Source organism: Salmo salar, chromosome ssa18 (genome assembly GCF_905237065.1).
Source record: "Salmo salar chromosome ssa18, Ssal_v3.1, whole genome shotgun sequence".
NCBI classification, from domain to species: Eukaryota; Metazoa; Chordata; class Actinopteri; order Salmoniformes; family Salmonidae; genus Salmo; species Salmo salar.
The window spans coordinates 7188469-7213323 of NC_059459.1; the positions used below are offsets into that span (position 1 = coordinate 7188469).

The 24855-nt window shown below is 42.2% G+C and overlaps 1 protein-coding gene across 5 annotated transcripts; it reads left to right on the top strand.

Annotated features, from left to right (window-relative positions):
* Positions 1–24355, top strand: herc4 (HECT and RLD domain containing E3 ubiquitin protein ligase 4). Of its 5 annotated transcripts, none has more exons than XM_014154277.2 (25): positions 1–295; positions 1853–1914; positions 2010–2295; positions 2444–2603; positions 2832–2908; positions 6649–6870; positions 6959–7050; positions 11955–12085; positions 12354–12514; positions 12619–12695; positions 12973–13100; positions 13258–13317; positions 13576–13687; positions 13947–14136; positions 18581–18753; positions 18969–19088; positions 19216–19314; positions 19539–19706; positions 19927–20070; positions 20303–20469; positions 22271–22337; positions 22464–22546; positions 22774–22957; positions 23041–23143; positions 23248–24355. In XM_014154277.2, exons 3-25 carry the CDS (start codon positions 2070–2072, stop codon positions 23454–23456), a joined length of 3153 nt encoding a protein of 1050 aa, XP_014009752.1. In that variant the 5' UTR covers positions 1–295; positions 1853–1914; positions 2010–2069; the 3' UTR covers positions 23457–24355. The 5 variants fall into 5 exon arrangements, with proteins under 5 accessions (XP_014009752.1, XP_014009754.1, XP_014009755.1 ...); XM_014154279.1 differs by having other exon boundaries at positions 21–295; positions 1828–1914; XM_014154278.2 differs by lacking the exon at positions 1–295 and adding an exon at positions 326–594.
* The last annotated feature ends 500 nt before the right edge of the window (positions 24356–24855 follow it).

Below are 24855 nucleotides of genomic sequence, written 5' to 3' on the forward strand. Positions count from 1 at the left end.
GAAGAGGATGGCTTTGTCGTCACATCCAGTTTCTAAAAACTCTAGAACATTACAGTATGTTCGAGTGCTTTTCTTCTGTGTGTATGACACGGCATATAAAGCTACAGTCATTAATATGACAGTGCATCGCAAACGATTTTGGTATGTGGCGTCAGCAGTTGCCTGATCTCAATGACTATCTACAATTTACACCTTCCGAGCAAGTCTGGTCATCGAAATTTAGCTAATACAAGAAAAACATTTCAGACCTCTCGTCCGTGCCATCGTTTGCCACCATTGCATTGGCTAGCAACAGGTAAGCTGAATCCATTTGCGGCACATAGGCGGGGTTTGTCCACATTTAGCTATTTAGGCAGCTAGTGTGGGTTAACTGCTAGTTAGCCATATAACTTACCTGTGAAGGTCTGTCTTGGTTAACAGCCAGTTAGAATGAAGGCACTGCCTTGCTGCACGCTGACAACTGAACGGTGGATAGCTGTAGCTAGATGGCTAGCTAACGTTAACTAGCTAAAAATGTTTAACTAGCTGACTTGTGTCGTGAATTAATAGTACAACCAGTATAATTGGAGGCATCATAATGTTCCCTTTTAGATGGTAAGTTCCCTCTGTACTTTGTGGAATGGCTTGTTTAATAATACTGTTTCAAATTGTTTTGTTCCCCTGACACTTGCCCTAGAATATTTGTGTAATTCCATGTTGTTGTAGAAACAGATGGTTTAATGTCACATGCACAAGTAACGTTACAGTGAAATGCCTTTCTTGCAAACTCAACTCAATAACAATGTAATGCTAGAAAAAAACGACAAATATGAAGAACTCAATAAGTAAGTAAGCATACTATATACAGAGTCAGTTCCAATACAATATTTAAAATGTGCAGGGATACTGGAGTGATGGCGGTAGATATGTATAGGGGTAAGGTGACTACGGAAACAGGATATAGTATAAACAGAGTAGCAGCAGTTTGTATGTGAGTGGGTGTGTAGTCTGTATAAATGTATGTGCATGTTATGTGTGAGGGTGTAGGGCCCTGTTAGTATATATATGTGTGTGTGTGTGTGTAATTCATTCATCCCCTTGATCTAATGGGGAACTCCATGGGGAAAACCACTTACCTCACCCATTTTTGGATTATGTTTAAGTACCCATGATGAGACACTCAACACGCACACCTGACAGAGGCATTCTAATTATAGTGGCTAGCTAGCTACTCTGTCAGAGAAGATTCCAGGCTATCACACTTGCAATGCCATTAAATCATTTAGCAAGTAGATAAACCTGGACTTATACTTGTGAAAACAACAGACACAACTGACACTTCAGTGACATTTTAACTGGCGTCTATCACACGTGATATAAGACTCTAACTGCAGTGAAGATGTTCCAGGCCTTTCTAGGGGATACTAAGTACGTTGTTCGAGAATAACCGCACACCTCCAGCAGTGTGAGGCCTTGTATATTCATATAAATCATATACAACACTAGATAAACATCACACATTCATGAGACATCTTCGTGCATAAAAAGACCTCATCAGATCATAAAATAGTGCTTTAAATGTTCCTTATCAGCAAAGGGTTGGGGCATTCATTCTTCTGCGGAAGTAGCCTAAATGCGGGCCGTTGCAGAAGTGAGTGAATTATAGGATCAGTAGGGTATTAATCAACCCCAGATAAAAAGAAATGGAGGTATCCTCACTGTCATGATGCAAGGGTTAATTTAGTGCACTGCACAGGATGATGTCACACAAACATCCTACTCTGGAATGCTGTTCTGTTGTCATTCAATCTGTTATGTAATGTGACAGTATTTACAAGACTATTTCAGTCTGTTCTGGTGCTTTCCATCACAGATTCCCCAGTCACAGATGGCCCAACTGTACACAACTTGATATCAGGACTTCTTTGCCACAACGTATGTATTTTTGGATGTTGACAATTTTGTGGTCAGTAACAGACCTCATCATGTAATTTATTTGACTCTTAGCTATTTCTCTCATCCTTTCACAGGGACTGTAATCCTGTTGACCTGGTCCACACCAGGAGTGGGGCTAGAGGGGGGCGTTGGCAATGCTGTGTTGGGGAAATGCTTCCTTCGGTCAGCTAGGTTTGGGCGGGATCGATGAGGAGATTGTGGTGGAGCCCCGGAAATGTGATTTCTTTCATGGGAAGCAGGTGTGCGATATTGGATGTGGCCGACGGCACACCACATTTCTACTGGGAGACGGGACTGTGTACACCTGTGGCTGCAATGACATTGGGCAGCTGGGGCACGAGAAGTCTCGAAAGAAACCAGGTAAGTGTTGCATGCTCCCCTTACTCTAATTAACCCATAATGGGTTAGCCCTTGTCTAACGCCGTATTTGGTTGAAAACTATCTTTAGATTAACTGTGGTGTGGTAAATCGATGTGTTAAACCATATCATGCTTTGTGTTCCCCTTAGAGCAGGTTGTGGCACTAGATGCACAGAACATTGTGGCAGTGTCATGTGGGGAGGCCCATACACTCGCACTGAATGACAAAGGACAAGTATTTGCATGGGGCTTGGCCACAGATGGACAGCTGGGCCTTACAAACTTCGAAGAATGTGTACGTGTGCCCAGGTGAATAAAATAATACTTTAAAGTCCTCAGGAAGTTAAAACATAATCCTGTTCATAAATGATATGCGCACAACTCAACGTGTATAAACATGACCCCATTTGTACCGATACTCTGCATTGTGGTATTTAATTATTATTTTTTTTGTGACGTGCCTAACATGTAGTGTGGATATATTCTACAACAGCATAACGATTACTTTACTTTAATGGACTTTTTTCCCCCCCTCAGAAACATCAAGAGTTTATCAGATGTTGAAATTGCTCAGGTAGCCTGTGGATATCGGCACTCCCATGCTCTGTCTAGAGGTAAGGGGACATTCGAAGGAAAGTTCCTAATGCCTTTGGTAACTTGGAAGTTTGACGGGTAGCAAGGAAAAATGAAAGGATGCTCTATCAGTCCTTACCTACTTCCCTTTGCCAAGGATGCACAGGACTATCCTTTGACGATTTTCAGCAAAACTCAGCCTAAAGATGATTGTGGGAAATTCTCTGAAACATTTACTTAACACGATTCAATGCCACTAAATTCTCATCATTATGGTGAGTTTGTTCAATACATGTGGATAGATAAATAAAATGTTGCTTCATTCATGCTTTATATTTCAGTTTAGTGACATCAGAAAGTGGCAGAAAGCTGCCACTTTCAAGGAGTGGGACTCTAACGGGGAAGCTTATAAGAAATCCCGCTATGCCCTCCGACGAACCATCACAGGCAAAGCGTCAATACAGGACTAAGATCGAGTCGTACTACACCGGCTCTGACGCTCGTCGGATGTGGTAGGGCCTGTAAACCATTAGTCTACAAAGGGAAGCACAGCCAAGAGCTGCCGAGTGATACGAGCCTACCGGACGAGCTAAACTGCTTCTATGCTCACTTCGAGGCAAATGACACTGAAACGTGCATGAGAGCACCAGCTGTACCGGAAGACTGTGTGGTCACGCTCTCCGCAGCCGATATGAGTAAGACCTTTAGACAGGTCAACATTCATAAGGCACTTTCAACCTCTCCCTGTCCGAGTCTGTAATACCAACATGTTTTAAACAGACCACCCTAGTGCCTGTGCCCAAGAACACTAAGGTAACCTGCCTAAATGACTACCGACCCGTAGCACTTACAGTTGAAGTCGGAAGTTTACATACACTTAGGTTGGGGTCATTAAAACTAGTTTTTCAACCACTCCACAAATTTCTTGTTAACAAACTATAGTTTTGGCAAGTCGGTTAGGACATCTACTTTGTGCATGACACAAGTAATTTTTTCCAACAATTGTTTACAGACAGATTATTTCACTTCTAATTCACTGTATCACAATTCCAGTGGGTCAGAAGTTTACATGCACTAAGTTGACTGTGCCTTTAAACAGCTTGGAAAATTCTAGAAAATGATGTCATGGCTTTAGAAGCTTCTGATAGGCTAATTGACATCATTTGAGTCAATCGGAGGTGTACCTGTGGATGTATTTCAAGGCCTACCTTCAAACTCGGTGCCTCTTTGCTTGACATCATTGGAAAATCAAAAGAAATCAGCCAAGACCTCAGGGGAAAAAAATTGTAGACCTCCAAGTCTGGTTCATCCTTGGGAGCAATTTCCAAACGCCTGAAGGTACCATCTGTACAAACAATAGTACGCAAGTAAAACCCCATGGGACCGCGCAGCCGTCAGAATGCTCAGGACGAAGACGTGTTCTGTCTCCTAGAGATAAACGTACTTTGGTGTGAAATGTGCAAATCAATCCCAGAACATCAGCAAAGGAACAAAAGCAAGTAAAGGTACAAAAGTATCTATATCCACAGTAAAACGAGTCCTGTATCGACTTAACCTGAAAGGCCGCTCAGCAAGGAAGAAGCCACTGCTCCAAAACCGCCATTAAAAAAAGCCAGACTACGGTTTGCAACTGCACATGGGGACAAAGATCGTACTTTGTGGAGAAATGTCCTCTGGTCTGATGAAACAAAAATGGAACTGTTTGGCCATAATGACCATCGTTATGTTTGGAGGTAAAAGGGGGATGCTTGCAAGCCGAAGAACACCATCCCAACCGTGAAGCATGGGGGTGGCAGCATCATGTTGTGGGGGTGCTTTGCTGCAGGAGGGACTGGTGCACTTCACAAAATAGATGGCATCATGAGGGAGGAAAATTATGTGGATATCTTGAAGCAACATCTCAAGACATCAGTCAGGAAGTTCAAGCTTGGTCGCAAATGGGTCTTCCAAATGGACAATGACCCCAAGCATACTTCCAAAGTTGTGGCAAAATGGCTTAAGGACAACAAAGGCAAGGTATTGGAGTGGGCATCATCAAGCCCTGACCTCAATCCCAAAGAAAATGTGTTGGCAGAACTGAAAAAGCGTGTGCAAGCAAGGAAGCCTACAAACCTGACTCCGTTACACCAGCTCTGTCAGGAGGAATGGACCAAAATTCACCCAATTTATTGTGGGAAACTTGTGGAAGGCTACCCTAAACATTTGAACCAAATTAAACAATTTAAAGGCAATACACTCAATATTTGGCAGCATGTAAACTTCTGACCCACTGGGAATGTGATGAAAGAAATAAAAGCTGAAATATATCATTCTCTCTACTATTATTCTGACATTTCACATTCTTAAAATAAAGTGGGAATGTTTACTAGGATTAAATGTCAGGAATTGTGAAACTGAGTTTAAATGTATTTGGCTAAGGTGTATGTAAACTTCCGACTTCAACTGTACATGCTACCTCAACTAACCGGTGCCCCCGCACATTGACTCTGTACCGGCACCCCCCTGCATATATTGTTATTTTTTTTAACTGCTGCTCTTTAATTACTTGTTACTTTTATCGCTTTTCCGTATTTTTTTAAACTGTACTGTCGGTTAGGGGCTCGTAAGTAAGCATTTCACTGTAAGGTCTACACCTGTTGTATTCGGCGCATGTGACTAATAAAATTTGATCAGAGCGAGCGAGGCATGAATGAGGATGGACAGATTAAATCAAACGCTATCCTCTTCTTGCTTTTCCTTAAACCGGGTGTACACTACACAATTTTTGTCCCAATTTAGCAGTCCCAGACAGGTTTTTGAGATCCCCCCCCAATGTTGTTGCCTACTCGTGGCGTGCGGCCGTCACCGACGCTCGTTTAATGCGAGCGGGTCAGAGACTCAATCTGTGGGCTACCGATCTCATCTTTGAGCAGTCCCAGGCGTCCCAATATTTTCAAATGTTTCATTTTATCGGCACAAAATCTGCAATGCTCTTGCAGTGTGAGATGTGCAACGACAAGTTTGGACGATCAGCAATAGCCAATCGAAGCTCGCCAGAAAAGAAGCCAGTGCGACGATAAGTTCTTCATCCAGAATGTGTAGATTTGAGAGCGCGTCGACTAGGCTTACTACTAGCATGTGTTTTTGTTCTCGCCAAAGTGTGAAATCATTACAGCTCTGACGTTCACAAGCAATGTTATTCAATTCAAAATGTTGGCTAGATACAGTATTTCAACTCTGTATGACAAGTGTGAATGTCTAACTGGAAAGAGTTTAAGGCTGCTTTGAGCTACATCTGGTTATAGCTACATAAAATGTAATCACATCATTCTTTTGGCGAGACAGCGTGGTACGGAGAATCCTCACGACCTAGTAAAGAATCTTGTAGTGTTGTGACCTCTGTCTGTGCCATATCGTTTAGTGTGAGCGACACGACAGGAAAAATGGTTGTTTTAATGGGAGAGGCTCAGTTATTTATTTACTTATTTTTGAAAGTCGTATACACCCGGCTTTAGTGACTGTCCCTCCCATCTTTACCTTGAACTCTGACGTTTTCAAACGAGGTCAAGGTAAAGTCACTAGGAAAGGGGAAAAAAAATATACATCTCAGAAACAATCCAAATGCACCCAAGGACTTGAAACACAACTAACTTGAATTCCCCCCCGGGGATAATAGACTACTCCAGATTATGCATTCACTTTGTCTGGTTTGATTTTACTGAAACAGGGAATTTGCTGAATGATTTGCTTAATTAGGTTTCCCATCTTATATTAAATACTTCAAATGTGTTCCCTTGTTTAGGAGGCCAAGTCTATTCATGGGGACAAAACCGATACGGACAACTAGGGCTGGGAGTAGCTGGACAAGGCATCTCTACTCCCCAAGTCATCCAGTCTTTACATGGGATTCCCTTCATACAGATCTCAGCAGGGGGTGCTCATAGCTTTGCCCTCACATTCTCAGGGGCCGTCTTTGGCTGGGGGCGCAACAAGTTTGGGCAACTCGGCCTCAATGACAACAATGGTAAGACTGACTAAGCAACTTTCCTGTGAGTCACTGTTAATCTGTTTTGAAAAGAAGCCAGAAGATATAACATGAAACAATATTTCAGATCGGTATTATCCAGCCCTGCTCAAGTCCCTCAGGTCACAGAGGGTTATCTACATCTGCTGTGGGGAGGACCACACTGCCACACTTACAAAGGTAACTTCCTCTTACACTGTGAGGTAATAGCTGTATGTAGTAGTATACTTTAAGTATAACTATACTTAGTGTCTTCAGAAAGTATTCATACCCCTTGACTTATTCCACATTCTGTTACAGCCTGAATTCAAAATGGATGATCTTTTTTTTTTTTCTCGCCCATCTAGACACAACACCATAATGACAAAGTGAAAACATGTTTTATAAAGTTTTGCATATTTATTGAAAATGAGATACAGAAATATCTCATTTGCAAACAGTACCAGTCAAAATTTTGGACACACCTACTCATTCCAGGGTTTTTATTTATTTGTACTATTTTCTACATTGTAGAATAATAGTGAAGACATCAAAACTATGAAACAACACATGGAGATTCTTCAAAGTAGCCACCCTGTGCCTTGATGACAGCTTTGCACACTCTTGGCATTCTCAACCAGCTTCATGAGGGTAGTCCCCTGTAATGCATTTCAATTAACAGGTGTGCCTTCTTAAAAGTTAATTTGTGAAATGTCTTTCCTTAATGCTTTTGAGCCAATCAGTTGTGTTGTGACAAGGTAGGGGTGGTAAACAGAAGATAGCCCTATTTGGCAAAAGACCAAGTCCATAATATGGCAAAAACAGCTCAAATAAGCAAAGAGAAATGACATTCCATCATTACTTTGAGACGTCAATACAGAACATTTCAAAACTTCAAATGTTTCTTCAAGTGCAGTTGCAAAAATCATCAAGTGCTGTGATGAAACTGGCTCTCATGAGGGCTGCCACAGGAAAGGAAGACCCAGAGTTAACTCTGCTGCAGAGGATAAGTTCATTAGTTACCAGCCTCAGAAATTGCAGCCCAAATAAATGCTTCGGAGTTCAAGTAGCAGACACATCTCAACATCAACTGTTCAGAGGAGACTGCGTGAATCAGGCCTTCATGGTCGAATTGCTGCAGAGAAACCACTACTAAAGGACACCAATAAGAAGAGACTTGTTTGGGCCAAGAAACACGAGCAATGGACATTAGACCGGTGGAAATCTGTCCTTTTGGTCTGAGTCCAAATTAAAGAATTTTGGTTCCAACCGCCATGTCTTTGTGAGACGCAGAGTAGGTGAACTGGTGATCTCTGCATGTGGTTCCCAACATGAAGCATGGAGGAGGAGGTGTGATGGTGTGGGGGTGCTTTGCTGGTGACACTTTGTGATTTAGAATCCAAGGCCCACTTAACCAACATGGCTACCACAGCGATACGCCATCCCATCTGTTTTGTTTTTCAACAGGACAATGACCCAACACACCTCCAGGCTGTGTAAGGGCTATTTGACCAAGACGGAGAGTGATGGAGTGCTGCATTAGATGACCTGGCCTCCACAATCATCTGACCTCAACCCAATTGAGATGGGTTGCGATGAGTTGGACCGCCGAGTGAAGGAAAAGCAGCCAACAAGTGCTCGGCATATGTGGGAACTCCTTCAAGACTGTTGGAGAAGCATTCCAGATGAAGTTGGTTGAGAGAATGCCAAGAGTGTGCAAAGCTGTCATCAAGGCTGTGTTATTTCAAATGTTCAAACAATTTCTTGAGTGTTAATTAGGAAATGGAAAGAATATGGAAATACCCAGACTCTCCCTGGAGGTGACCAAGAACCCAATGACAGCTCTGACAGAATTATGGAGTTCCTTGGCTGGGATGGGAGAACCTGCCAGAAAGACAAGTCTTTACAGCACTTCACCAATCTGGGCTTTATGGGAAAGTAGCTAGACGGAAGCCACTCCTTAGAAAAAGGCACATGACAGCACGCCTGGTGTTTGCAAAAAGGCACATGAAAGACTGAGAGCATAAGGCTAAATATTCTGGTCTGATTAGACAAATGTATCTTTTTAGTCTGAATGCAAAGCACTATGTCTGGAGAAAACCAGGCACAGCTCATCATCCGTCTAACACCATCCCTACCGTGAAGCATGGTGGTGGCAGCATTATTCTATGAGGATGCTTTTCAGTGGCAGGGACTGGGAGACTGGTAAGGATAGAGGGGAACAATGAATGGAGCCAAATATAGGAAAATCCTTGATGAGAACCTGCTTCAGAGTGCAAATGACCTTAGACTGGGGCAAAGATTATGTTCCAACAGGACAATGACCCCAAGCATACAGCCAAAGCAACGCTGAAATGGCTTTAGAACAAGAATGTCCCTGAGTGGCCCAGCCAAAGCTCAGACTTGAATCCCATTAAATCTGTTCAAAGACTTGAAGATGGCTGTTCACTGTCGCTCCCCATCTAACTTAACAGAGCTTGAGAAAATCTGCAAAGAAGAATGGGAGAAAATCCCCAAATCCAGATGTGCAAAGCTGATAGACATACACAAGATGACTCAAACCTGTAATCGCCGACAACGGTGCTTTTACAGTGTTGACCCGAGTGTGAATACTTATGTAAATGAGATATTTCTGTCTTTATTTTTCAATAACTTGCCAAAAATATCTAAACATATTTTCACTTTGTCATTATGGGGTTTTGTGTGTCAATGGGTGAGGGGGAAAAAATATATATTTTATCCCTTTTTGAATTCAGGCTGTAACACAACAAAATATGGAATAAGTAGAGGGGTATCTTTCTTTCAATACTTTCTGAAGGCACTGTACATTTATTTCATTTATAGTGAACAAAAATATAAATGCAACATGCAGCAATTTCAAAGATTTTACTGAGTTAGTTCATATTAGATCAGTCAATTGAAATAAATTCATTAGGCCCTAATCTATGGATTTCACATGACTGGGATTACAGATATACATCTGCTGGTCACAGATACACGATCTATACAAAAGGATGTGGATACCCCTTCAAATTAGTGAATTCAGCTATTTCAGCCACATCCGTTGCTGACAGGTGTTTAAAATTGAGCACACATTCATGCAATTTCCATAGACAAACATTGGCAGTAGAATGGCCTTACTGAAGAGCTCTGAGTTTCAACATGGCACTATCATAGGATGCCAACAACTCAGTTTGTCAAATTTCTGCCCTGCTAGAGCTTCCCCGGTCAACTGTATGTGCTGTCATTGTGAAGTGGAAACGTCTAGGAGCAACAACGGCTCAGCCGTGAAGTGGTAGCCCACACAAGCTCACAGAACAGGACAGCTGAAGTGCGTAGCGCTTAAAAATCGTTTTCCTCGGTTGCAACACTCACTACTGATTTTCAAAACTGCCTAGGGAAGCAACGTCAGCACAATAACAGTTCGTCAGGAGCTTCATGAAATGAGTTTCCATGGCCGAGCAGCCGCACATAAGCCTAAAATCACCATGCGCAATGCCAAGCGCCCGTTGGATTTGTGTAAAGCTCGCCGCCATTGCACACTGGAGCAGTGGAAACGCGTTCTCTGGAGTGATGAATCACGCTTCACTATCTGGCAGTCCGACGGACGACTCTGGATTTGGCGGATGCTAGGAGAACACTACCTGCCTCGACTGCATAGTGCCAACTGTAAGAATAATGGTTGGGGCTAGGCCCCTTAGTTCCAGTGAAGGGAAATCTTATCGCTACAGCATACAATGACATTCTAGACGATTCTATGCTTCCAACTTTGTGGCAAGTTTGGGGAAGGCCCTTTCCTGTTTCAACATGACAATGCCCCCATGCACAAAGTGAGGTCCATACAGTAATGTTTTTTCTCGATCGGTGTGGAAGAACTTGACAGGCCTGCACAGAGCCCTGACCTCTATCCCATCAAACACCTTTGGGATGAATTGGAACGCTGAACCAGGCCTAATCGCCCAACATCAGTGCCCAACCTCACTAATGCTAGTGGCTGAATGGAAGCAAGTCCCCGCTGCAATGTTCCAACATCTAGTGGAAAGCCTTCTCAGAAGAGTGGAGGCTGTTATAGCAGCAAAGGGGTGATCAACACCATATGAATCCCCATGGTTTTGGAATGAGATGTTTGACGTGCAGGTGTCCACATACTTTTGGTCATGTAGTGTACCTTAAAGAAAATGTAGGGGCGTGGATCAGAAAAACAGTCAGTATCTGGTGTGACCACTATTTGCCTCAGGCAGCGCGACCCTTCTCCTTCGCATAGATGTGATTAGGCTGTTGATTGTGGAATGTTGTCCCACTCTTTAATGGCTGTGCGAAGTTGCTGGATATTGGCGAGAACTGGAACACTCTGTCGTACACGTCGATCCAGAGCATCCCAAACATGCTCAATGGATAACGTCTGAGTATGCAGGCCATGGAAGAACTGGGTCATTTTCAGCTTCCAGGACTTGTACAGATTCTTGCGACATGGGCCGTGCATCATTATGCTGAAACCTGAGGTGATGGTGGCAGATGGATGGCACGATAATGGGCCTCAGTATATCTATGCATTCAAATGCCATAAATAAAATGTAATTGTGTTCGTTGTCCGTAGGTTATGCCTGCCCATACCATAACCCCACCGCCACCACTGGACACTCGGTTCACAATGTTGACATCAGCAAACCGCTCGCCCACAAGACGCCATACATATGGTCTGCTATTGTGAGGCCGGTTGGACATACTGCCAAATACTGTGGCTTATGGTAGAGAAATTTAACATTTCATTCTCTGGCAACAGCTCTGGTGGACATTCCTGCAGTCAGCATGCCAATTGTCCACTCCTTCAACTTGAGACATCTGTGGTGTTGTGTGACAACTACACTTTTCAGTGGGCTTTGATTGTCCCCAGCACAAGGTGCACCTGTGTAATGATCATGCTGTTTTAATCAGCTTCTTGATATGCCACACCTGCTTTGTGTGTGTGGAACATTTCTGGTATCTTTTTATTTCCGCTCATGAAACATGGGACAAACGCATTACATGTTGCATCTATATTTTTGTTTAGTATACATTCTGAAACCCCTTTCACCTCTTAAGATTTTGTTTTGTTTCTTTCATAGGAAGGAGGTGTGTTTACATTTGGAGCAGGAGGGTATGGCCAGCTTGGACATAACACTACAAACCATGAGATCAACCCCAGGAAGGTGTTTGAGCTCATGGGAAATGTAGTCACACAGATATCCTGTGGAAGGTACAGCACACTGTCTGCTGCGCAATCTCTGCTTTCAAATGTGGCACTGGTCTGTTTTAGAATACACAAAGCAGATTCACCAAGTCTATAGTCTCCAGAATGATTTTGAAAATCATGTGTAGCTTGAGGGAAATGCATGTATCTGAAACCTATGGTATCTGGGGGAGACAAGTATTTGGGCTGACATTTCAAAGTTCCTAAAACACTAACATCATAGAAAACATGGTGTCTTGAGAAGCATTTGTGATATTTTGTATATCCTTTCAAGACAGCACACTCTGGCCTTCATCCCCTCCTCTGGAAAGATGGATTCATTTGGGCTGGGAGGGAACGGGCAGCTCGGTACACGCTCCACATCCAACAGGAACAGCCCTGCCCCAGTCAAAGGCCCCTGGGTGGCCTACAACGGCCCAACGCCCACAAACACAGGTTAGTACAGGCCCCCTCAGACGGGTTCCACAGGTAAACACTTAAGTTTCTGCATCTGATTTGAATCTTTGATTCAGAAGACTGATCATAACTTTATATTCCAGACATGGAGCAGGGCTGCTGTGTTAAGAGGATCTATGCTGGAGGGGACCAGAGCTTTGCCCACTATTACACTCCCCAGGTCATTTTCATACCCCACCAGCCCTAATTTATCAGAGTCCTCATAACTAAGGTTCTGCGCTAACAAATGTTGAATTTATATTTATTTTTCCATGAGAGAAATTAATACATGAAGTGTTGCCAATCCTGTTTGGGGATTTTGGTGATACAGTTTGTAAACATGTCAAAGACTTACTTCACGTGCTGAAAACATGTCAATGCTTACCGTTTACATGTTCATGATAGTGAAATGGTTTACTTTTGTAATTTAAGAATTTTAATACAATTTATTCTCCTAGAACCCTCTGGTGCCTGATGACATCAGAATACCAGATCCCAGAAGACACATATGCACCTTATCTGCTGATCTCACTCAGAGATGGCTGAACCATTATACACACGGAAGACTCCCACAAGAGATTTCCAAGTAAAATCCTCACTTCTCAAAATACGCTCATAAAATAGAATTAGCTATAGTATGGACGAACAGTGCTTTTTTTTTTTTCTTTCTTTTTTGTCACAGCTAGATTGTGTATCTGCATGAGCCTGTGTTGAACACCATTTTTCTTTTACTTTTCTTGTAGTGAGATTGACCTTGTGTTTTCCTCTGCAAGTTGCCTCAATGGAAGCTTTCTGGCTGGGAGGTAATATCAATTACACTTCACTTTGAAAATGTTACTGAAAGTATTGAAATAATTTTAAAAAATGATTGAAGAAAAAAACTTTGGGAAAGGAGGATACCTAGTCAGTTGTTACAACTGACTGCCTTCAACTGAAACGGACAATCAGTCTGCATGTTCATTGAAGATTTTCTGAAGTGTCAACATTTACTGTAAGAATTAAAGCTTTTGCTAACGTCTATTGATAAATGTTTTACTGAAGAGAATCTCTGTTTTGTGTAGCCATCCAGATCACTACAACACAAGCAGTAAATGCTCAGGGGTGGACATGAACATGGCTCGCCTCTTGTTTCACAGAGTCGTTCAACATGACTATCCAGAAATTGCACAGCAGGTGACTTGTACATGGCTGAGAGTAATTTGATTTTTGAAGTATGGTTCACCAAAAATATTCGTCCTCATGTTATGTCATTTGTTGACGCTTTAGCATGTAGGGTATTCCAGTTAGTGGTGCAAATAAAGGGAGTCGGTATATTATAAGTCTGGCTGGCTAAAATGACAGTTATCCACTTAACTACAATGGATGTATGTTTGCTACCCTTCTTTATGAATTATTATAGCATTAAACATTACCCTGTGTTCTCATGTGTCAGATTGCAGCCAGTCTGGAAAAGAACCTGATTCCTAGACTAAGCAGCTCCCCTCCAGACATCGAGGCTCTGAGACTCTACCTCACCCTGCCAGAGTGTCCTCTCTTCAGCGACCCAAACACATACGTGACTCTGGCCATCCCCTTTGCCAAGGCAATCATCAGTCTGAAAGAGGCTCCACTGAAGGTGCTTGGTAAGTAGCTACAGTTGAAGTCGGAAGTTTACATACACCTTAGCCAAATACAGTCGTGGCCAAAATGTTTGAGAATGACACAATAATTAATTTCCACAAAGTTTGCTGGTTCAGTGTTTTTAGATATTTGTCAGATGTTACTATGGAATACTGAAGTGTAATTACAAACATTTCATAAGTGTCAAAGGCTTTTATTGACAATTACATGAAGTTGACGCAAAGAGTCAATATTTGCAGTGTTGACCCTTCTTTTTCAAGACATCTGCAATCCGCCCTGGCATGCTGTCAATTAACTTCTGGGCCACATCCTGACTGATGGCAGCCCATTCTTGCATAATCAATGCTTGGAGTTTGTCAGAATTTGTGGGTTTTTGTTTGTCCACCTGCCTCCTGAGGATTGACCACAAGTTCTCAATGGGATTAAGGTCTGGGGAGTTTCCTGGCCATGGACCCAAAATATCGATGTTTTGTTCCCCGAGCCACTTAGTTATTACTTTTGCCTTATGTCAAAGTGCTCCATCATGCTGGATAAGGCATTGTTCGTCACCAAACTGTTCCTGGATGGTTGGGAGAAGTTGCTCTCGAAGGATGTGTTGGTACCATTCTTTATTCATGGCTGTGTTCTTAGGCAAAATTGTGAGTGAGCCCACTCCCTTGGCTGAGAAGCAACCCCACACATGAATGGTCTCAGGATGCTTTACTGTTGGCATGACACAGGACTGATGGTAGCGCTCACCTTGTCTTTTCCGGACAAGCTTTTTTCCGGATGCCCCAAACAATCGGAAAGGGGATTCATCAGAGAAAATGACTTAACCCCAGTCCTCAGCAGTCCAATCCCTGTACCTTTTGCAGAATATCAGTCTGTCCCTGATGTTTTTCCTGGAGAGAAGTGGCTTCTTTGCTGGCCTTCTTGACACCAGGCCATCCTCCAAAAGTATTTTCCTCACTGTGCGTGCAGATGCACTCACACATGCCTGCTGCCATTCCTGAGCAAGCTCTGTACTGGTGGTGCCCCGATCCCGCAGCTGAATCAACTTTAGGAGATGGTCCTGGTGCTTGCTGGACTTTCTTGGGCGCCCTGAAGCCTTTTTCACAACCATTGAACTGTTCTCCTTGAAGTTCTTGATGATCCGATAAATGGTTGCTTTAGGTGCAATCTTACTGGCAGCAATATCCTTGCCTGTGAAGCCCTTTTTATGCAAAGCAATGATGACGGCATGTGTTTCCTTGCAGGTAATCATGTTTGACAGAGGAAGAACAATGATTCCAAGCACCACCCTCCTTTTGAAGCTTCCAGTCTGTTATTCGAACTCAATCAGCATGACAGTGATCTCCAACCTTGTCCTCATCAACACTCACACCTGTGTTAACGAGAGAATCACTGACTTGATGTCAGCTGGTCCCTTTGTGGCACGGCTGAAATGCAGCGGAAATGTTTTTTGGGGATTCAGTTCATTTGCATGGCAAAGAGGGACTTTGCAATTAATTGCAGTTCATCTGATCGCTCTTCATAACATTCTGGAGTATATGCAAATTGCCATCATACAAACTGAGGTAGCAGACTTTGAAAATGAATGTGTCATTCTCAAAACTTTTGGCCACGACTGTACATTTTAAACTCAGTTTTTCACAATTCCTGACATTTAATCCTTGTAAAAATTATCTTTCTTAGGTCAGTTAGGATCAGCACTTTATTTAAGAATGTGAAATGTCAGAATAATAGTAGAGAGAACGATATGGTGGCCACTCCAATACCTTGCCTTTGTTGTCCTTAACCTGTTGGGTCTAGGGGGCAGCATTTGCACGTCTGGATAAAAAAAATGTACCCGATTTAATCTGGTTACTAATCCTACCCAGTAACTAGAATATGCATATACTTATTATATATGGATAGAAAACACTCTAAAGTTTCCAAAACTGTTTGAATGGTGTCTGTGAGTATAACAGAACTCATTTGGCAGGCAAAACCCTGAGACATTTTCTGACAGGAAGTGGATACCTGATGTGTTGTATTGACTTTAAACCTATCCCATTGAAAAACACAGGGGTTTAGGAATATTTTGGCACTTCCTATTGCTTCCACTAGATGTCACCAGCCTTTACAAAGTGTTTTGAGTCTTCTGGAGGGAGATCTGACCGAACAAGAGCCATGGAACGTTGATGTCCCATTAGACACCTGGCGCGCTAGTTCATGTTGGGTACCCTCGTTCCAATACGTTATAAAAGAGTATGCATTCGTCCACCTTGAATATTATTCATGTTCTGGTTAAAAAGGCCCTAATGATTTATGCTATACAACGTTTGACATGTTTGAACGAACGGAAATATTTTTTTCCCCTCGTTCATGACGAGAAGTCCGGCTGGCTTACATCATGTGCTAACGAGACGGAGATTTTTGGACATAAATGATGAGCTTTTTTGAACAAAACTACATTCGTTATGGACCTGTGATACCTGGAAGTGACATCTGATGAAGAGAATCAAAGGTAATGGATTATTTACATAGTATTTTCGATTTTAGATCTCCCCAACATGACGTCTAGTCTGTATCGCAACGCGTATTTTTCTGGGCGCAGTGCTCAGATTATTGCAAAGTGTGATTTCCCAGTAAGGTTATTTTTAAATCTGGCAAGTTGATTGCGTTCAAGAGATGTAAATCTATAATTCTTTAAATGACAATATAATATTTTACCAATGTTTTCTAATTTTAATTATTTAATTTGTTACGCTGACTTGACTGCCGGTTATTGGAGGGAAACGATTTCCTCAACATCAATGCCATAGTAAAACGCTGTTTTTGGATATAAATATGAACTTGATAGAACTAAAAATGCATGCATTGTCTAACATAATGTCCTAGGAGTGTCATCTGATGGAGATTGTAAAAGGTTAGTGCATCATTTTAGCTGGTTTTATGGTTTTGGTGACCCTGTCTTTAACTTGACAAAACATTACACACAACTCTTGTAAATGTACTGTCCTAACATACTCTAAATTTATGCTTTCGCCGTAAAACCTTTTTGAAATCGTAAAACGTGGTTAGATTAAGGAGATGTTTGTCTTTCAAATGGTGTAAAATAGTTGTATATTTGAAAAATTTGAATTTTGACATTTATTTGGATTCAAATTTGCCGCTCTTGAAATGCACCTGCTGTTGATGGAGTGCACCACGGGTGGCACGCTAGCGTCCCACCTAGCCCCAAGAGGTTAAGCCATTTTGCCACAACTTTGGAAGTATGCTTGGGGTCATTGTCCATTTGCAAAGACCCATTTGCAGCCAAGCTTGACCTTCCTGACTGATGTCTTGAGATGTTGCTTCAATATATCCACATAATTTTCCTGCCTCATGATGCCATCTATTTTGGGAAGTGCACCAGTCCCTCCTGCAGCAAAGCACCCCTACAACATGATGCTGCCACCCTCGTGCTTCACTGTTGGGATTTTTTATGGTGGTTTTGGAGCAGTGGCTTCTTTCTTGCTGAGCGGCCTTTCAGGTTATGTCGCTATAGGACTCGTTTTACTGTGGATATAGATACTTTTGTACCTGTTTCTTCCAGCATCTTCACAAGGTCCTTTGCTGCTGTTCTGGGATTGATTTGCACTTTTGCACCAAAGTACGTTCATCTCTAGGAGACAGAACACGCCTCCTTCCTGAGCGGTATGACGGCTGCGTGGTCCCATGATGTTTATACTTGCGTACTATTGTTTGTACAGATGAACGTGGTACCTTCAGGCGTTTGGAAATTGCTCCCAAGGATAAACCATACTTGTAGAGGTCTACAATTTTTATTCTGAGGTCTTGGTTGATTTATTTTGATTTTCCAATGATGTCAAGCGAAGGGGCACTGAGTTTGAAGGTAGGCCTTGAAATACATCCACAGGTACACCTCCAATTGACTCAAATGATGTCAATTAGCCCATCAGAAGCTTCTAAAGCCATGACATCATTTTCTGGTATTTTACACACTGTTTAAAGGCACAGTCAACTTAGTGTATGTAAACTTCTGACCTACTGGAATTGTGATACAGTGAATTAGAAGTGAAATAATCTGTCTGTAAACAATTGTTGGAAAAATTACTTGTGTCATGCACAAAGTAGATGTCCTAACCGACATGCCAAAACTATAGTTTGTTAACAAGAAATTTGTGGAGTGGTTGAAAAACGGGTTTTAATGACTCCAACCGAAGTGTATGTAAACTTCCGACTTCAACTGTATGTTCGGTGAACATGGTGGAGCAGCAAACTGTTCATAGAGCGATTAAGTCTGGGTATTTAATTGAAGTATTAGCAGGTTTTGGTATTTTGAGTGATTATTCAACATATTGATTTCAATCAGTGTTTTTATAGATTCTACTATGTGGTTAGGTAAACCTCTTAGTTTAGTTTTTGATTTTTGCATCCAAATTGTCTCAAGTCTCTTTGCTTTGCTCTGTACTGATCCAGGTAACTGGTGGTCTCAATTCGAGGCCCCAGTCTTCCAGAGGCTAGTGGAGCTGTATAAGGTGGTGGTGGTGTACCTGCTGAAGATGCACAAGGTGGGAGTCCCCCACTCAGAGCAGAGGGTCTTCACCTGCTTCCTGGACACGGCACTCAAGCTCCTGGAGATCCTACACGCTGTGAGTGTTCATACACAAATCACATATGCCGGATTCACACTATGGGGCCGAGCTGTATGGCGTGAATCAAGCAATACTGTAGAAGAGCAGTCTTTCTCACATTACTCCTAGTTATAGACAGAAACATTTAATATATTTTTTTAAATGTAAGCTTTTCATTCAAATGCCTCATGTTTAACTGTTTTTTTTTTTGGTTTTTTTTATTGATCTCCTAGGTGAATGAAAGAGCCGGACATATCATACAGTACGACAGATTCTACATTCACGAGTTGGATGACCTGATAGACATCCGAAACGACTACATCACATGGATTCAACAGCAGATGTACTCTATGGTGAGTTAAGCAACTTCAATCCAATCCCTGAATGCCCAATTTTTATTGAGAACCCATGGAATCTCGTCTTCTTTTACAAATGCTGTCATTAATATCCTACCGTAAGTTATTGCTTCTGTCCCCTTAGGCTCATGACAGTGCGGTCACCCTCTGTAAGTACCCCTTCGTGTTTGATGCCCAGGCAAAGACCACCCTGCTTCAGACTGATGCTGTTATTCAAATGCAGGTAAGGATGAATGACTCATTCGTTTTTACACATTGAACAAAATAATTGATTGTGTGACAATTTCCATGATTTATCATGTAGTTGCACCATGACGGTTGAGCTTTGTTTTTTTTATTTGTCTTTATGCTTGCTTGTTTAGCTTTTCAAGCACCTTGAGATTGTTCTGTATAATGAAAAGCGCTATAGAGGTTGAATCGATTTAGAATTATTTCTGATGTCATTAGATGGCAGTGGACCAGGCGCAGCGGCAGAACTTCAGCTCCATGTTCCTTCCCGTGGTGGAGTCTGTTAACCCCTGCCTCATCCTCATTGTGAGGAGGGAGAACATCGTCGGGGACACAATGGAGGTCCTCAGGAAGTCCAAGAACGTTGACTACAAGAAACCTCTGAAGGTTAGCCTGTTTACCCTCTGCCATCACACCTGGGTTGTATTCATTAGGGCATGCTATAGCAACACACAAATGAGCATATCTTATCCTGAAGTCGTCGTCCCCCCCCCCCGTTTTCTTCCGTTGCCTAACACAACCCTGAACCTGAATTGGTCAGATCAGACTGTTGAGACCGCTGTCCTGGATGTACGCTGGAGTTGATGGTTATGTTCTTGCAATGCAGGTGATCTTTGTTGGAGAAGAGGCGGTCGATGCAGGGGGTGTGCGGAAGGAGTTCTTCCTTCTCATCATGAGAGAGCTTCTGGACCCCAAATATGGCATGTTCCGATACTACGAGGAGTCCAGGCTGATCTGGTTTGCAAACAAGGTACACTGTTCTATTGATACATTTCGCTTTTGTTTCATTCCAGTGAAATGTGTTGTCTACGCATTGTTGTATCAGTTCAGAAAACTCTTAGCTTTACGTTGAAACTTTGTCAAGGTATTCCCAGTAGTGTTATTTTGTGGTATTCTGTTAAATCTGAAGTACTGGTATGCTTGGACACCATCCTGGTTGCATTTCCTCACTATCCTCACTCTATGGACCGTGTTCCTCTCAGACGTTTGAGGACATTGACCTGTTCCACCTCATCGGTGTCATCTGTGGGCTGGCCATCTACAACCTCACCATCGTGGACCTCCACTTCCCAGTGGCCCTGTACAAGAAGCTGCTGAAGAGGAACCCTACGTTGGATGATCTTAAGGAGCTGATGCCTGATGTGGGGAGGTCAGCTTAGGGGTCAAGCACCTCGGGTTTCTCTTAAGCACTAATGTGGATGCACGATCTGCATACTGCTTTCATGATGCAATGAGCAATAAAATGTAAATGCTTGTGGAAGATTCTTGAGCATCAGAGGATATGAGAACGTTGACATAACATCTCAAATGCAGCAAATTTAATCTTTTCAAAAAAGTTTACTCCAAATATACACTGAGAATACCAAACATTAGTATTGAATTGCACCACCCCTCCTTTTGCCCTCAGAATAGCCTCAATTCGTTAGGGCATGGACTATACAAGATGTCAAAAGCATTTCTTCCCACAGTTGTTAGGTTGGCCAGATGTCCTTTTGGTGGTGGACCATTCTTGATATAACGGGACACTGTGGAAAAACCCAGCAGTGTTGCAGTTCTTGACACAAATCGGTGCTCCTGGTACCTACTCCCATACCCTGTTTAAAGGCACTTTAAATATTTTGTCTTTCCTATTCACCCTCTGAGTGGCACACATACACAATCTCTGTCTAGATTGTCTCAAGCTTTAAAAATCCTTCTTTACCCTGTCTTCTCCCCTTCTCATCTACACTGATTTTGAAGTGGATTTAACAAATGACTCAATAAGGGATCGTAGCTTCCACCTAGAATTACATGGTCATTCTATGTCATGGAAAGAGCAGGTGTCCTTAATATTTTGTATACTCGGTGTACAGTGCTTTTGGAAAGTATTCAGACCCCTTGACCTTTTCCACATTTTGTTACATTACAACCTTATTCTAAAATGTATTAAATAAATGTTTCCCCTCATCAATCTACACAATACCCCATAATGACAAAGCAAAAATAGGCTTTTAAATAGCTTTTTTTTCCCCTTCATAAGTATTCAGACCATTTGCTATGAGACTCAAAATTGAGCTCAGGTGCATCCTGTTTCCATTGATCTTCCTTGATGTTTCTATAACTTGATTGGAGTCCACATGACAACCCACTTAAAGTTTGCCAAAAGGCACCTAAAGGACTCGACCATGAAAAACAAGATTCTCTGGTCTTATGAAACTACGATTGAACTCTTTGGCCTGAATTCCAAGCGTCACGTCTGGAGGAAACCTGGCACCATCCCTACGGCGAAGTATAGTGGTGGCAGCATCATGCTGTGGGGATGTTTTTCAGCGACTGGGAGACTAGTCAGGATCGAGGGAAAGATAGATCCTTAATGAAAACCTGCTACAGAGCGCTAAGAACCTCAAACTGGGTGCGAAGGTTCACCTTCCAACAGGACAACATCCCTAAGCACACAGCCAAGACAACACAGGAGTGGCTTCGGGGCAAGTCTCTGAATATCCTTGAGTGGCCCGGACTTGAACCCGACCGAACATCTCTGGAGAGACATGAAAATAGCTGTGCAGAGACACTCCCCATCCAACCTGACAGAGCTTAAGAGGATCTGCAGAGAAGAATGGAAGAAACTCCCCAAATACAGTTGTGCCAAGCTTGTAGTGTCATACCCAAGAAGACTTGAGGCTCTAATTGCTGCGAAAGGTGCTTCAACAAAGTAATGAGTAAAGGGTCTGAATACTTATTTAATTGTGATATTTCCTTTTTTTATTTTGTATACATTTGCAAAAATTTCTACAAACCTGTTTTTGCTTTATCATTATGGGGTATTGTGTGTTGAATGAGTAGAAAAAACAACCAATTTTAGAATAAGGCTGTAACGTAACAATGTGGAAAATGTCAAGGGGTCTGCATACTTTCCGAATGCACTGTGGGCTGTAGTATGAGCAATTTTCCCTTTTTTCACTGAAAACCAGGAGTCTGCAGCAGTTACTAGACTACACGGAGGATGATGTTGAAGACACATTCTGCTTGAACTTCACAGTAAGTTTCAACATTTTTACATCAATGTACTCTAGGTAGCTGAATCTCTTGTCTAGAGATGGCAAAGGGGTGACATGTGCAAGGCTTACTAGGAGAAGTCAATGTTATTTGTCCAACTTGTTTCAGGTTACAGTGGAAAACTTTGGTGCCACAGAGGTCTTAGAACTGGTTCCAAATGGCATGGATATCTGTGTTGACAACTCAAACAGGTACTTTTACAGAGTATTCCAAGTTCTTCTAATTGAACCTCTACTTAGCAACAAAGTCAGGCTGAATGTTCAGTGGATTGATTTGGTTAAAAGTTTTTGAACAAATGTATAGTTATGTAACAAAATAGTGCTTATGTCTTGTCTGTGTCTAAACATATGTAGAGAGCCTCTGTATGAGTGTCTGCTGATGCATTTCTGAATATTATTTCTCATGGTGTTCCCCTCAGGCCTGAGTTTGTCTCTGCATATGTGGACTACATCTTCAATAAATCAGTGGCCTCGCTTTTCGAGTCCTTTTTCGCAGGCTTCCACAAAGTGTGTGGTGGCAAAGTCCTGGAGCTGTTCCAGCCCAACGAACTGCAGGCCATGGTCATTGGCAACACCAACTACGATTGGAAAGAGCTTGAAAAGGTACAGAGGTCCCCATTCATTAGCTTGAACGATATGAATTGGTCTTGGAGTGGTACTGTAATGGAATTTGTTTCTTTCACCAGAGCACTGAGTATAAAGGAGATTATTGGGCTGAATATCCAACCATCAAGTTCTTCTGGGAGGTGTTCCACGATCTCTCTTTGGAAAAGAAGAAGCTCTTTCTCTGTAAGTCACTCTTTGAAAGCATTCAGACTGTCATGTCACAATGCCATGCTAGCAGGGGCTATTTACTGCTTTTGGCACTGAAGTATTGTGTATTGTATTTTCAGTGTTTCTCACAGGAAGTGACCGCATTCCCATCCTGGGCATGAAAAGCCTGAAGCTGGTGATCCAACCCACGGGAGGCGGGGAACACTACCTGCCCGTTGCACACACCTGCTTCAACCTATTGGACCTGCCCAAATACAGCAGCCGAGAGACGCTCCAAAACAAGCTTCTCCAAGCCATAGATCACAATCAAGGTTTCAACCTGGCCTAACGAATGGCACACAGACAATGCCTAGCTCCACCCAGACTGTCACATACACACGTCTTTGCCCCCTCAACTGACTCGATTCCTGCTTTAAGACTGCAGTACTGTCACCGGTGTGAACTGGAACAGACTAAGCAGCATTTGCAGGTGGGCAAATGGTTATGCAAGAGGCTTGAGGGCTTTCTATTTCAAGGCCAATCTTTGCTTTGATATTTCAGCATCATTTACAATTTCACGTCACAATATTGACGACCCAGTTGAGTTCAAATTCAAATCATATTGTTTGATATTTCTCTTGTAGATTAGCTTTTACCCGTGTTTGGATATAAACTGTCTAAATAGGCCAAAGTTCTGGTATATAATCTTTGAGCTCAGCTGGCACAAGATAGCACTGTTCATGAATTAAATGAATCTTCTACTTTGGCAATTTCTACCATGAATAGAAATGAATCTACCATGGTGAAAACATGGTATGAATGTGAGCATTTGTTGCGTGGATGTTCTTGGCTGTAAGCCTTAATACTAGACAAATAAAAAATTTAACATTACAGCCATTGGTATTGTGTGTATGACCAAGTGTATATGAATTTTGGCTTCAACTGTTAGAATGCTGCTCTAAAACATTGCATTTTTGTGGAGATTATAGGCTAGTACCAACATGAGTTTTGTTTATCAATATAATTCCTCTGAAATGTGTATTGCGATAACACTTCGGTGCTTTATAATTACTTCCCTAACATTACACTAAACTGTAGATAACGCTCACGTTATACATCACTTTATGGATTTCTATTCCATGTGTATGTGGCATTGGGGAAAGTATGATTGAATGTATACTGGAAGAAAAAAAATAACATGTAAAGTGTTGATTTCATGAGCTGAAATAAAATATCCCAGAAATGTTCCATACGCACAAAAAGCTTATTTCTCCTTTCCCAAGATAATCCAACCACCTGACCGATGTGGCATATCAAGAAGCTGATTAAAATGCATGATCATTACACAGGTGCACCTTGTGCTGGGGACAAAAGTCCATTCTAAAATGTGCAGTATTGTCACTGACACAATGCCAAATGTTTTGACAGAGCATACAATTGGTATGCTGACTGCAGGAATGTCCACCAGAGCTGTTGCCAGAGTACTGAATGTTCATTTCTCTACCATAAGCTGCCTCCAATGTTTTAGAAAATGTTGCAGTACGTCAAACCGGCCTCACAACTGCATACCACATGTAACCAACCAGCCCAGAACCTCCACATCTGGTTTTTTTTCACCAGCGGGATTGTTTGAGACCAGCCACCCGGACAGCTGATGAAACAGGAATATTTATGTCTGTAATAAAGCCCTTTTGTGTGGGAATAACTCATTATGATTGGCTGGGCCTGGTTGGCCTGGCTCCCAAGTG